The 13,739-nt window shown below is 44.7% G+C and overlaps 1 protein-coding gene across 1 annotated transcript in view; it reads right to left on the bottom strand.

The window, feature by feature from the left end:
• Positions 1-13,739, bottom strand: part of LOC126470164 (intermembrane lipid transfer protein VPS13A-like) — a 762,201-nt gene that overhangs the window by 642,457 nt on the left and 106,005 nt on the right. The window contains exon 3 of the mRNA XM_050097791.1: positions 5,200-5,307. Within this exon, the coding sequence (XP_049953748.1) occupies positions 5,200-5,307 (108 nt within the window). The remainder of the gene's footprint in view (positions 1-5,199; positions 5,308-13,739) is intronic.

The raw sequence follows: 13,739 nt of genomic DNA on the forward strand, positions 1-13,739 counted from the left end.
GTTTCATACTCAGTAGCACCATTTGAGATCTTATATCTATTTTTACACACTACGATATGGCTAGGAAATGTACTTGTTATGGGAAGAGACAAGGAGAATTGAACGCTGCACGTAAACAGCTGGAAGCAGCGTTGGCTACCGTCGACATGCTTCTGGGTAATGTTCAAAGTTGCGGCGACATCGGGGGGACTGGGGACGAGACCTGCGACACCTTTGGTAACCCGGATGTCGCTGCATGTCCTGATTCGCAACATCTGACTAGTCCATCCTCACTTGAGAGTGGGTGGCAGACAGTGCTGGGTCTGCGTGTCGTGGACGGAAGGCGAAAGAGGGAGCAGATCGCGCGGCTGGCTCCCTAACGCCTTAGCAGCAGGTACAAGGTCCTACCCAGTGTCGATTATAACTCTGAGCCAGCACGGGATGCTTCTCCTGTTGGACCAGCGGCCGATTTTCCTACCCAGTCCGGACAAGTGCAGAGAGTGCTCCAATTTTAGGCGGGTGATGCAGCCCCTCAGGGAAATAGCTGCTATGGCGGGAAAGAATGCCAGCGTGCACTCGGTATATCTGCCGGGGGGGGGGGGGGGTCTCGTTCGTGATGTGGAAGAGGCCCTGCCGACAGCTCAAAAATGGTTCAAATGGCTCTGAGCACTTTGGGACTTAACATCTGAGGTCATCAGTCCCCTAGAACTTAGAACTACTTAAACCTAACTAACCTAAGGACATAACACACATCAATGCCCGAGGCAGGATTCGAAACTGCGACCGTAGCGGTCGCGCGGTTCCAGACTGAAGCCCCTAGAAACGCTCGGCCACACCGGCCGGCCCTGCCGACAGCTATCGAGCACACTGGGTACTACCGGCTGAATATAGTGGCAAATGTCGGCATCAATGACGCCTTCCGCTTGGGTTCTGAGGGCATCCTCGGCTCCTTTCAGCGGATAGCTGGTTTGGTGAAGGCAACTAACATCGCATGCGGATGCAGGCTAAGCTGTCTATTTGTAGCATCGTTCCCAGGGTTGTTCGCAGTCCTCTGGTTTGGAGCAGAGTGGAAGGTCTAAACCAGAGGCTCAGACGACTCTGCCACGGTATCGGAAGCGAATTTATCGACTTTCGCTATCGGGTACAGAATTGCAAGGTTCCACTTAATAGGTCAGCCGTGCACTACACGCTGGAAACAGCTACTAGGGTAGTGGAGTAGTGTGGGTGCACATGGGGCTTTTTAGGTTAGAGAAATCCTTCCTTGGGATCAAAGACAATTTGCCTGATAAATTAGCCACAATCTTCTCAGAAAACGTTCGTCGTCACAGATCAGAGATAGATAAGCTTAATACGATTTAAGGAAACTGTAGGAGCAGCCGAGGAAAGATCCCAGAATTAGTATCGCTTACTGAATGTTATAAAGCACAGATAGTATTAGGAACAGAAAGTTGGTTGAAACCGGACATTAATGACAACAAAATCCTAAGTTCAGATTGGAATATTTATCATAAGGATAGGTTAGTTTCCAATGGTGGCGCCGTGCTTATTGCAGTAAGGAATTTGATAAAATCTAGCGAGGTTATCACGATTCCGATTGTGAATTAATCGGGGTGAAGTTAAGTACCAAAGATAGGTCAAAAATGGTAATCGGATACTTTTATAGACCACCTGGGTCAGGAGCTTCAGTGGTAGAGCGCTTCAGGCAAAACCTGCAGAACATCGTTAGTAATTTTCCTGATCATGCCACTGTAATAGTGACCTCAGCTTGCCAGGTATAGATTGGGAGCGTCATGCTATCAAAACTTGTGCCAGAGCCAGAGATTCGTGTGACATTGTTCTGAATGTCTTGTCCGAAAATTACTTTGAGCAGGAAGATATTTTTTCTTCGCAAGAGTGACAGGATACAAATTTCTGAGTATCTGAGCAGTCAGCATCAAATATTCGGTAATGAGAACGAAGATATGGAAACAAATGGAAAAAATTCGAAGGAATCGTGCAACCCACCGTAGACAAATATGTGCCGAGTAAAGTTTTAAGGGATAGGAAAGACTTACAATCGTTTGATAGCCGTGTTAGAAAACTGTTACGTAAACAGAGAGAACCTCATCTCAGATTCAAGGGAAGTGAAAACCTGGCTGACACACAAAAGCTGAACGAAGCGAAAATGAGCGTAAGGAGAGCAATGAGAGGAGCGTCCAATGACTCTGAAAGTAAAACTTTGTCAACCGAACTGAGTAAAAACCCTAAGAGATCATAACAAGGTTCCTCTTTTCAATCGTCGTACGAACGTCAAAATGGCAGATAAACCGATCGCGGAATAGAAAAACGACTACAATCGCTTAGTAGCGGAAAGGCGTCAGGATCAGATGAGATACCTATAAAATTCTACAAAGATTGTGCGAAAGAATTTGCTCCCCTTCTAGCAGTAATTTATCCTAGATCGCTTGAGCAACGAAGGTTACCTAGTGACTGGAAGAAAGCGCCACTCATTCCTGTTTTTAAGAAGGGCCGTAGGACAGATGCACACAATTAATAACCTATATCGTTGACGTCAATTCGTTGTAGAATTATGGCACATGTTTTATTCTCAAGAATTATGACGTTCTTGGAGAAGAAAAATCTCCTCTATAAAAATCAACATGGATTCCACAAACACAGATTCTTTGAAACTCAGCTCGCTCTGTTGCTCCATGAGATCCACTGTGCCGTAGACAATGGTTCTCAGGTTGGTACCGTATTCATTGACTTCAGAAAGGCGTTTGACACCGTCCCGCACTGATATTTAGTGAAAAAAATACGAGCTTATCGAGTATCGGAGCAGATTTGCGACTGGATTCAAGACTTCATTGCAGACAGAACTCAACACGTCGCACTTAACGGAACAAAATCGACAGACGTGAAGGAAATTTTCGGTGTATCCCAAGGAAGTGGGATAGGACCGTTACCGTTTACAATATATGTAAGTGACCTAATAGAAAGCATCGGATGCTCTCTAAGGCTATTCGCAGATGATGCGGTTGTCTATAAAATAGTAGAAACGCTAGGAGATAGTAACGATTTTCAGAATGACCTCCAGAGAATTGATGAATGGTGCAGGCTCTGGCGGTTGATCATGAATGGAAATAAATGTAACATATTTCGCATACATAGGAAAAGAAATCCACTAGTGTATAGCTACATTATTGATGACAATCCGCTGGAAACAGTATCTTCCGTAAAATATATAGGAGTAACTATCCGGAGCGCCCTTAAGTGAAATGACCATCTGAAACAAATAGTGGTAGAACCTGATGCGAGACTGAGATTCATAGGAAGAATCTTAAGGAAATTTAACTCATCCACGAAGGAAGTGGCTTATAAGGCGCTTTTTCGACCCATTCTTGAGTATTGCCATCTGTGTGGGATCCCTACCAGATAGGACTCATAGAAGAGAAAGAGAAGGGCACGTTTCTTCACGGGATCGTTGAGTCGGCACGAGAGCGTTACGGAGATGCTCAACAAACTCCATTGGCAGACGTTACAGGAGAGGCGTTGTGCATCACGGAGAGTTTTAATACTGAAATTTAGACAGGGTACTTTTCAGGAGGAGTCTTACTGCATATTACTTCCCCCTACTTACGTCTCGCGTAGTGACCATGAGGAGAAAGTCGAGAAATTAGAGCCATTGCGGAGGCTTACCGACAATCATTCTTCCCACTCACTATTCGAGAGTGGAACATGGTTGGAGGGCTATATTAGTGGTATCCCCCCCCCCCCCCCCCTCCGCCACACACCATTAGGTGGCTTGCGGAGTATGATATAAATGTAAATATCAGCACAATGTTAAAACTGTGGAGAAGGCATCAGACTTGTCTGACAGGAAACTTAATAGAAGAACTAGCATCAGTTTCTCTAATGGCCCCAGTATTGGTCCAGCACATTTCCCAGTCACTTCACCATATACGCGCTTTTTTTTTCATAGAGCACAGCTACGTTCTGAAGGCTCTGCCGGAAACCAGACCTGCAGCGGCGCTTGACGTCTGTCGAAAAGTCTACTAACGACCGGAGGATGCAGCAGTCTTATTGACAATAAGCATCCACATACCAATTGGCATGTACTATGGGGATCGATACAACTTGTTTCCTTGGACGTGCAACGTCGTACCTGACAGTTAATGGCAAAAATGTCACCAGATCTAGACTCAATGCGATTCATATGACAGATTCACCATTGTGGCCGCAGTGCCAAAATCTAGACAACAATGAACACCGCCTCATATGCGGCGCCCCAACAGAAGTATGGAGCTTGCCCGATATAGATGATTGCTTTCTTTTTTCAAATGGAACAACACAACATCGGACCAGGGGTTATATTCTTCCCGGACGGGACGTAGTATCCACGTACTAAAACGAATGCAGTAACTTGGCTTCGAGGCCAGAGGGTGCTCTATTTGTTCAGAGATGCCCCAAAGAATGTGACGGACTTTTAGACCTTTTTACGGGAACGACATTTGAAGATCGTGGGCAATCCAAAATACTGACAGTATTTCTGTAACTTCCTATGGAGTACATTTCAAGACACGCCCTCCCCTCCATAGCTGAAACGTCCACGGTATCGATATGATGAAAGAATGAACGGACGATAAGAATCGGTGGATACCATATGCATACGAGAAGACATACACGTGACAGAGCAGCGGGGCGGATTGTAAATACGGTTCTCCATTGTACTGTGTCTTTCTTTCTTTATGTTATGCGAGGATAGTGTTAAGTCTAATAGCCTTCAAGCAACACTGAAATAATATTTGTGGTTTGACAATGAAGTGGTTGCTACTGAAATTTAACTTTACTTAACTGTTATGTGTATACCGGGATTTGCTCTAATTTATGAAAGATATTCATTAAAATTTGAAGCATAAAAATCAGCGTTTTTAGAAAATAGAAAAAGGAAGGCCAAGGCGACTGCCTCCCGATAAACAGGAAACCCTAGCTGACGTCCTGCTCTGGCACAATTTTTCATGTGTCACCAATAGATAATAATCTTATACCTAATATAGGTGATGTCATAAAAATTGACAATTGCGAATAAGTTTCGTAATATTAATGCAGCTACAGATCATCACCACTGTCTGAAGGAACATACATTAGAAAAACAAGCTTTCAATCCGGTAGTTACTAAATACGAAGACAGAAGAATAACTGCATAAAACGTTTCAAAGAACACATTAATTTATTACTTACCTCAATAGTAGCTACTACGGACTGTGTGTAAAGGCCACCCCATGGAATGCTTAAGTTTATTTTTCCAATGACGCCGACTTTCACCTCGATTGGCAGGTCAAGCTCGTACTGAAACAAAAGAAAAAATGCTTTTAGTTCACGATAATATGGAGACTACTCACGTTTGCTTGTTACAACCTATAATTGCAGTTTACTGTCTCTGAATACTGACATTCTAATTCTATCCAGAACACAAAATTATCAAATGCATCCGGGATGGATTCGTTGCCAGGAACGCTGATTGATTCACCATACATACCGCTGCAGAGTGGAAGTTTCATTTTCTTCGTCAAATGAGTACTTTCGGTGTAACTGAATCGCTATAATCAGACTGCAGATACGTAATGCCTATAAATGCAGAGGCATAAACAGGCTGAAAATACACTGGTGTGCAAAACCCAAGGACGACAATAACTTTCACATGTGGTTTCACAGTCAAGTAATATAACTCGATGGAACTTGGATCATACACAGAAAGAACTGCGACAGTAGAGTAAAAAAGGTGACTGAAAGAAATGTGCAATGAGACGAACAGAAATTACACTTTTATTCAAGGCCACAAAAGACACAGCGGTTTGTGATGGCCCCTTGTACATGACAAAAGGCGGGACATGTTTCTTAATAAGCTGTATGATTACAACGAACGGCACTGCATGATCTACAGCGTGCTCCCATGCTGGACACAAAGTTGGTATGCAGTCTTGTGGTAGGGAGTTTCATTCCTCCAACAGTACGGCTCACAACTGCCGTATGGTCGTTGATGGATGTGGATGTGCTGCAGTACGTCTCCCCAACGCATCGCACACGTGCTGCTCGATGGGATTCAAGTCGGGGGAACGGGTAGCCCAGTCCAGTATCCGAATTTCCTCCCGTTTCAAGAGTTCCACCTGCGCTGTTCGATACGGTCGTGAAATGTCATCCATAAAAGCGAAGACAAGGCCGAATGCACCCCTGGAAAACAGCACAAGCACACGAAGAAGAAATACAGTGTCCCAATAACGCTGACCAACGATAGTACCGTGTTTAGATTTGGAGGTAAATACGCCTATGCAGCTTTATGCCTTTCCACATCATTACACCTGGCCGACCAAAACGATCATGTTCGATAATTTTCCTTGGTGAGTCACGTGTTACCATTACTCACTATATAAGGATGGTCGAAGTAGAGAGGATATAAAATTTAAACTGGCAATGGGAAGGTTCAAATGGCTCTGAGCACTATGGGTGTAATCAGTCCCCTAGGACTTATAACTACTTAAACTTAACTAACCTAAGGATATCACACACATCCATGCCCGAGGCAGGATTCGAACCTGCGACCGTAGCGCGGTTCCGGACTGAAGCGTCTAGAACCGCTCGGCCACAGTGGACGGTTAGCAATGGCAAGGAAAGCGTTTCTGAAGAAGAGAAATTTGTTAACATCGAGTATAGATTTAAGTGTCAGAAAGTCGTTTCTGAAAGTATTTGTATGGAGTGTAGCCATGTATGGAAGTAAAACGTGGACTATAAATAGTTTAGACAAGAAGAGAATAGAAGCTTTCGAAATGTGGTGCTACAGAAGAATGCTGAAGATTAGATGGGTAGATCACATAACTGATGAGGAGGTATTGAATAGAATTGAGTAGAACAGAAATTTGCGACACAACTAGACTAGGAGAAGGGATCGCTTGGTAGTACATATTCTGAGGCATCAAGGGATCACCCGTTTAGTATTGGTGGGCAGCGTGGAGGGTAAAAATCGTAGAGGGAGACCAAGAGATGAATACACTAAACAGATTCAGAAGTATGTAGGTTGCGGTACGTATTGGGAGATAAAGAATCTTGCACAGGATAGAGTAGCATGGAGAGTTGCATCAAACCAGTCTCTGGACTGAAGACCACAACAACAACAACAACAACAAGGGTACGTGCAGCATGGTTAGTAACAGTGGCACATCATGTGAAAGTTACTTTCGTTCTTAAATTTTGCACACGATTACATATTAGCGCGTGATGTGCGTCGTCGCCAAGTAGTGAATAGTCACAATTGTTCACGCTCGCTGCGAACACAATCGCCGAGGTGGGCGGCAAACGGCATTGATATATCAATAGTGGAATGTCTAGTCAGCTGCGTTTAGCATATGGAACTTCTGGCACTCTGCTAACCCTGTCATTCGTATCTACATCTACATTTATACTCCGCAAGCCACCCAAAGGTGTGTGGCGGAGGGCATTTTACGTGCCACTGTCATTACCTCCCTTTCCTGTTCCAGTGGCGTATGGTTCGCGGGAAGAACGACTGTCTGAAAGCCTCCGTGCGCGCTCTAATCTCTCTAATTTTACATTCGTGATCTCCTCGGGAGGTATAAGTAGGGGGAAGCAATATATTCGATACCTCATCCAGAAACGCACCCTGTCGAAACCTGGCGAGCAATCTACACCGCGATGCAGAGCGCCTCTCTTGCAGAGTCTGCCACTTGAGTTTATTAAACATCTCCGTAACGCTATCACGGTTACCAAATAACCCGGTGACGAAACGCGCCGCTCTTCTTTGGATCTTCTCTATCTCCTCCGTCAAACCGATCTGGTACGGATCCCACACTGATGAGCAATACTCAAGCATAGGTCGAACGAGAGATTTGTAAGCCACCTCCTTTGTTGATGGACTACATTTTCTAAGCACTCTCCCAATGAATCTCAACCTGGTACCCGCCTTACCAACAATTAATTTTATATGATCGTTCCACTTCAAATCGTTCCGCACGCATACTCCCAGATATTTTACAGAAGTAACTGCTACCAGTGTTTGTTCCGCTATCATATAATCATACAATAAAGGATCCTTCTTTGTATGTATTCGCAATACATTACATTTGTCTGTGTTAAGGGACAGTTGCCACTCCCTGCACCAAGTGCCTATCCGCTGCAGATCTTTCTGCATTTCGCTACAATTTTCTAATGCTGCAACTTCTCTGTATACTACAGCATCATCCGCGAAAAGCCGCATGGTCAGCTTCTATTTGTTTCCATCCCGGAATTATAACTAAATAGTCCCAACGGCGGTGAAGTTATTGTGGACACTGCAGTGGTCCTGTTGGGACAAGGATGCGGAATGAAATCGACTGTGACTTCTTCAAGCCGACGATTCCTGCACTCACGTTAATGGATTTGGGGAAACGTAAATCTGGATATCCAGACAGGGATCTGAATCCAGTTCTTAATCACTACGCCACCTCGTTCATCTCTGTCTTCTCAACAACAACTCCTGTTTCTACTCTACTCGCAAACATCTAGTGTCCACATGACACTACCGAACAGAAATACCCCTAGTTTGGACGTAATAGTTTCGTGCAGCACGAGTGGTAACAATATATCCAACTTTGGTGTTAATTGCTTTATTTTTTTCCAGATATTGTTATTTTGTGATTTCCCCATAATCTGTGAAAACCATTCTCAGTTTGATTCTTATTGCTTTTTTCAAAGTTGCATAAGTAATATTTCCCATCACGGATAGTACTGAACGTGGTGAGTGGTCTTTTGAAAGCTAGGATTTAAAATTCAGGTTTACATGTGCATCTGCACTTCGTTGTAAAGCCGACTTATGGAAGACAGGCGAGTGGCGCGCGGGTATTGTTGTGCTCCCTAGAGTCATGTGATATCGGCGGACTTTTTGTAACTGGGGTGAGGCTGAAAATTCTGCGAGAACGTCTGCACACTGGGGACACGTCAGCAATGCCACTGGCTGGAAGCAGGAAAACGGCCCGCATTCGCCGGCGCCCTTTCCGTGGGAGACAGGAATTGCGAGACTGTTAGAAAATCCACTCAAACTGGTGTTGATAACTACACAGCAACACCCATATAAAGTGTCGGTCCTCGAGTACAGAAAAAAATATCCACCGGCGAGGAAACTAAATACCATTCTTATTTGACCCCGACACTACGACACTACAAGGATAACAAAACAAAGATTTTGCAGTTTTGCTCAATCCAAGGGCTTAAAGTAGGAGATTATGTGAATAAGAACAGTAATAACCGTAACAATCACACAGAAATTGAGTCAGTGGGTAAAAATACAACATGAGAATTATCAATTATAGTGCCATCATCAGCTTATTGACGAATACAATAACATACAGTGTTGATAACTGAGAAATTCTTCAGTTAGAATATTTGTCGGATGTGTTATAAAAATTGTAGAAGTGATTTAAGACGTCGATGCGAGGACATGAGAGTTTGCTGGCACAACTGAGATGGCCCAAGAGAGGCAAACCGGAGGCAATCCCACTTCCAAGACTGCTATGTCCTCCAGCATAGCAGGACTGCGTCGCGGTTAGCCTAAGTCACAAGTCACCGGGGCTGCGACGGCGAACAACATTGCTGCAACTCGGAGTACAGAGCTTGCCTACAGGCGGCAGTAGTATCGCTACAAGAGGGCAGAGTCAACATGGACCTACTCGCTTCCGCAGGGACACGTGTTCGAAAATATTTCTCAACAGTATTTTGGCCGGTGCACGGCTACAGCAAGGAAGTTCTCCACAGTCGAGCTCAGTGGGCAGTTGCGCCTACTGCTGCCACGGTTCTTCAATCAGGAGCTGTGGTGCAGCCATCCCGCTACCTGGCGTCCGACGCCATCTTGCCTATCGAGAATCTCCTCCATTGTTACGCGGAGCAACCAGCTGTCGCCTTGGAGATACGTCGAGACTTAGCCTCTAACGTATGAACCTCTTGGACTGGGTATTTTTGGCTCTATGCAGAGGTTTTGTGTAACTAGACATTCCGTTCCTCGTGAACCAACATATTGACTTTAGAAATTGGGTTCTAATGGTTCAAATGGCTCTGAGCACTATGGGACTCAACTGCTGAGGTCATTAGTCCCCTAGAACTTAGAACTAGTTAAACCTAACTAACCTAAGGACATCACAAACATCCATGCCCGAGGCAGGATTCGAACCTGCGACCGTAGCGGTCTTGCGGTTCCAGACTGCAGCGCCTTTAACCGCACGGCCACTTCGGCCGGCTAGAAATTGGGATAAAGTTTTTTGTGGCTTACATTCCACAGGACTTATATTTCTTATCATTTAGAAGATGGGGACTTAATTCTGAACTGCCATTTGTGTTGTGTAAATATGCTCTGAAGGAGGAGGATTAGGTTTGTGTACATTTTAATAAACATACTTTCATCGTTTGCATGGGTCTTAGTTTCCCTGCGCCACAACCGACGTGAGCCACTTCAAAGACCACAAAACTCACTGGAGTACTGCAGGTAATGCATTAAAGCACAGTACCTGTTTTACGCTAAAAACCCGCCAGGTTAGCCTTTCTGGACTCGGGTAGGCGCGCCGGCCCCGGATCGCATCCGCCCGGCGGATTAAGGGCAATAGCGCACTAGTGCAGCCATGGCCACGGCCACACTTGCGGCTGGTCGGATGCGGCCAGGTTTGCATGGAAAGGTGCCGCGCAACGCCCGTGCGGCCAGCACTTTGTCACGACCAGCCTCTGGCCAGCGCGTCGCTGCAGCCAAATACACGCAGCTGAATGGGGCAGCGCGCACGTTGCACTGCCAGAATGCGGCCAGCCGTCAGTGCAGTTCCAACTGTGGAGATATTTTACATTTTATTATTTGTTTGCTGCTGCGTGTTTGCAGAAGGATCTTTCTGTCATCGTGGACTTTGATACGGAGAAATTTATTATAAACATAAGGGAGAGGCCTGCTTTGTAGGACTTGTCATCTGAAGAATATGCTGATAAAAATGTGAAAAAGAGAATATGGGAGGAAGTGACTATGATGTTCGGGAGCAGAGAATGTGCAACAGCGCAGGAACAAAACACACTGTGTAAATTCTATTACTTTTATTTGTCTTTATTAATACAACATGTACATATAATTCAGAATTCAGTCAATGTAATCCAAATGCAATGGTAGAGCGCCTTCGTGTACAAAGTAATCAGCAAAAACGTTTCTGCAGTGTGAACTGGCTGCACGTCTACGTATTCCTTGTGGAATATCCTCATAAACTGAAGGATATCCATACAGCGTACCGTATCTAAATATTGAATACCGTCACTCTTTCAGACATAGTTGTGTAAAACACAACATGCTTTAAAAATATCTATGGCGAAATCGACGTCCACATTCAGCGGTGTGTGAAAGATCATCCACTTACTTGTCTTATCCCGAACATGCACTCTACGAAACGTCTTGCTCGAGATTGACGATAGCTGAATACTTTTTTTTTTTTGTATCAAGTGGCAGACCTACGTATGGACACACAATTCAGTGTGACAGCGAAAATGCGTCGTCAGCAACAGGTACATAACGCACTTGCGTTTTGTTTATGTCTGAAATGTGTTTGTCTTCCGGAATGTCCAAGTTATTAGACAGTATTCGCTTATAGACCACTGATTGTTAAAATACCGTTGAGTCAGCACATGTACCATACGATCCCACATCTACAGCGACAAATTTATATTTTGCATCACAAACAGCCATTAATACAACAGAGAAATATTTCTTTAGTTGAAGAGCATTGATGCACTGTTTGCTGGTCTACCATTCGCATACGCTTTTCATCAACGGCGCTGAGACAGTCTACCATTCGCATACGCTTTTCATCAACGGCGCTGAGACAGTTTGGCAAATTGGCCTTAGTTTCAAAAGCTTTTGCTTTTTGCAGCCAGTCGTTTTTGGTCGGTTATGACAAACATTCATCTTTTAAGATAATCCAGATTGATGAACATACACTTCTTACAATTTCTCTGATTGTTGTTACTTCAAGTCGGAAAGCATGATGCAAATCAACAAACGAATTTCCAGTTGCCTCGCCAATATGCTGCCGATGTGGTTGCACTATCGGTCGGAGGATGGCATTCACGTATCGTACAACCGTTACGGCACCTGCCATGACCACCAGCGGCGTACGTCGGCCCCACAAAATTCCACCCCAAAACAGCAGGGAACCTCCACCTTGCAGCACTCGCTAGACAGTGCGTCTAAGGCGTTCAGCCTGACCGGGTTGCCTCCAAACACGTGTCCGACTATTGCCTGGTTGAAGGCATATGCGACACTCATCGGTGAAAAGAACGTGATGCCAATCCTGAGCGGTCCTTTTGGCATGTTGTTGGGCCCATCTGTACTGCGCTGCATGGTGTCGTGGTTGCAAAGATGGACCTTGCCATGGACGTCGGTAGTGAAGTTGCAGCCTATTGCGCACAGTTTGAGTCGCAACACGACTTCCTGTGGCTGCACGAAAGTATTATTCAACATGGTGGCGTCGCTGTCAGGATTCCTCCGAGCCATAATCCGTAGGTAGCGGTCATCCGCTGCAGTAGTAGCCCTTGGACGGCCTGAGCGAGGCATGTCATCGACAGTTCCTATCTCTTTATATTTCCTGCATGTCCAAACAACATCGCTATGGTTCACTCCGAGACGCATGGACACTTCCATTGTTGAGAACCCTTCCTGACAGCAAGCAACAATGCGGACGCGATCGACCAGCGGTATTGACGGTCTAGGCATTGTTAAACTACAGACAACACGAGCCGTGTACCTGCTTCCTGGTGGAGTGTCTGGAACTGATCGGCTGTAGGACCCCTTCCGTCTAATAGGCGCTGCTCATGCGTGGTTGTTTACATCATTGGGCGGATTTAGTTACTTCTCTGAATGTCTATCTTCAGGAGTTCTGGGAACCGGGGTGATGCACACCTTTTTTTGATGTGTGTACAACAGCTGCATATATTCGTAAAAATCATAGGCAAAGTAGATAAGAAACGTTTTCCGTAGAAAATTAGCAACTCACAAAGAGCTATCTGAATTGAATCTCAATGATGAGTACAAATTCAGAAAAGGCAAGCCAATAAAGCCAATGTTTCGCCCCGTGGTAGCATGAAAAATAATTCCATCAGTGAAATGAATCCTATAGCTGGTGTGTTCGACAATCTTTGTTGGAAGTCGCTGCTACCAGAATTAAAGATATACGTGTATCGATATTTGGATTATGAAAGACGGGACAGATAAAAGGAATTCCCGATAGTGATCATCGGGAAACACATTACGAAAGGAGACTTTCGATATCTTGTCGACCACCTTAGAGCACTTGCTTTCAGACCCACTGCTAATTATACTCCGGTGCAACGAGATCTTACGTGAAATGCTGCATGTGTATAAGCCACCAAATTAAAAAAAAAACTGTGGTAAAATTCCTCAATACCAGAAATCCAGCTATCAAATTACGCAGGGCACCAATTTATAAGATTGTGTAATCACATATCTACCCGTTTTCCTGTACGAGAGTGAGAACTACAATGAAAGCACTGTGAACGTCTGTGTAAAATCGTCTGGTCGTCATACATCTAACAAACACGGTGTACCATCCGTGTGTATTAGTGCACCTGGGAAAATGGGAGTGCATTTTATCAGGTCCTGCAAGGCGTTAAAAAAAACTGGAGGGAAAATTATTTAAGATCAGCAAAAATCGTTTATTATACAACAAGGCACTGCCCTTGTCCCACACACCTGCACAGAA

The sequence above is a fragment of the Schistocerca serialis genome, chromosome 3 (assembly GCF_023864345.2).
Source record: "Schistocerca serialis cubense isolate TAMUIC-IGC-003099 chromosome 3, iqSchSeri2.2, whole genome shotgun sequence".
Lineage (NCBI taxonomy): Eukaryota > Metazoa > Arthropoda > Insecta > Orthoptera > Acrididae > Schistocerca > Schistocerca serialis.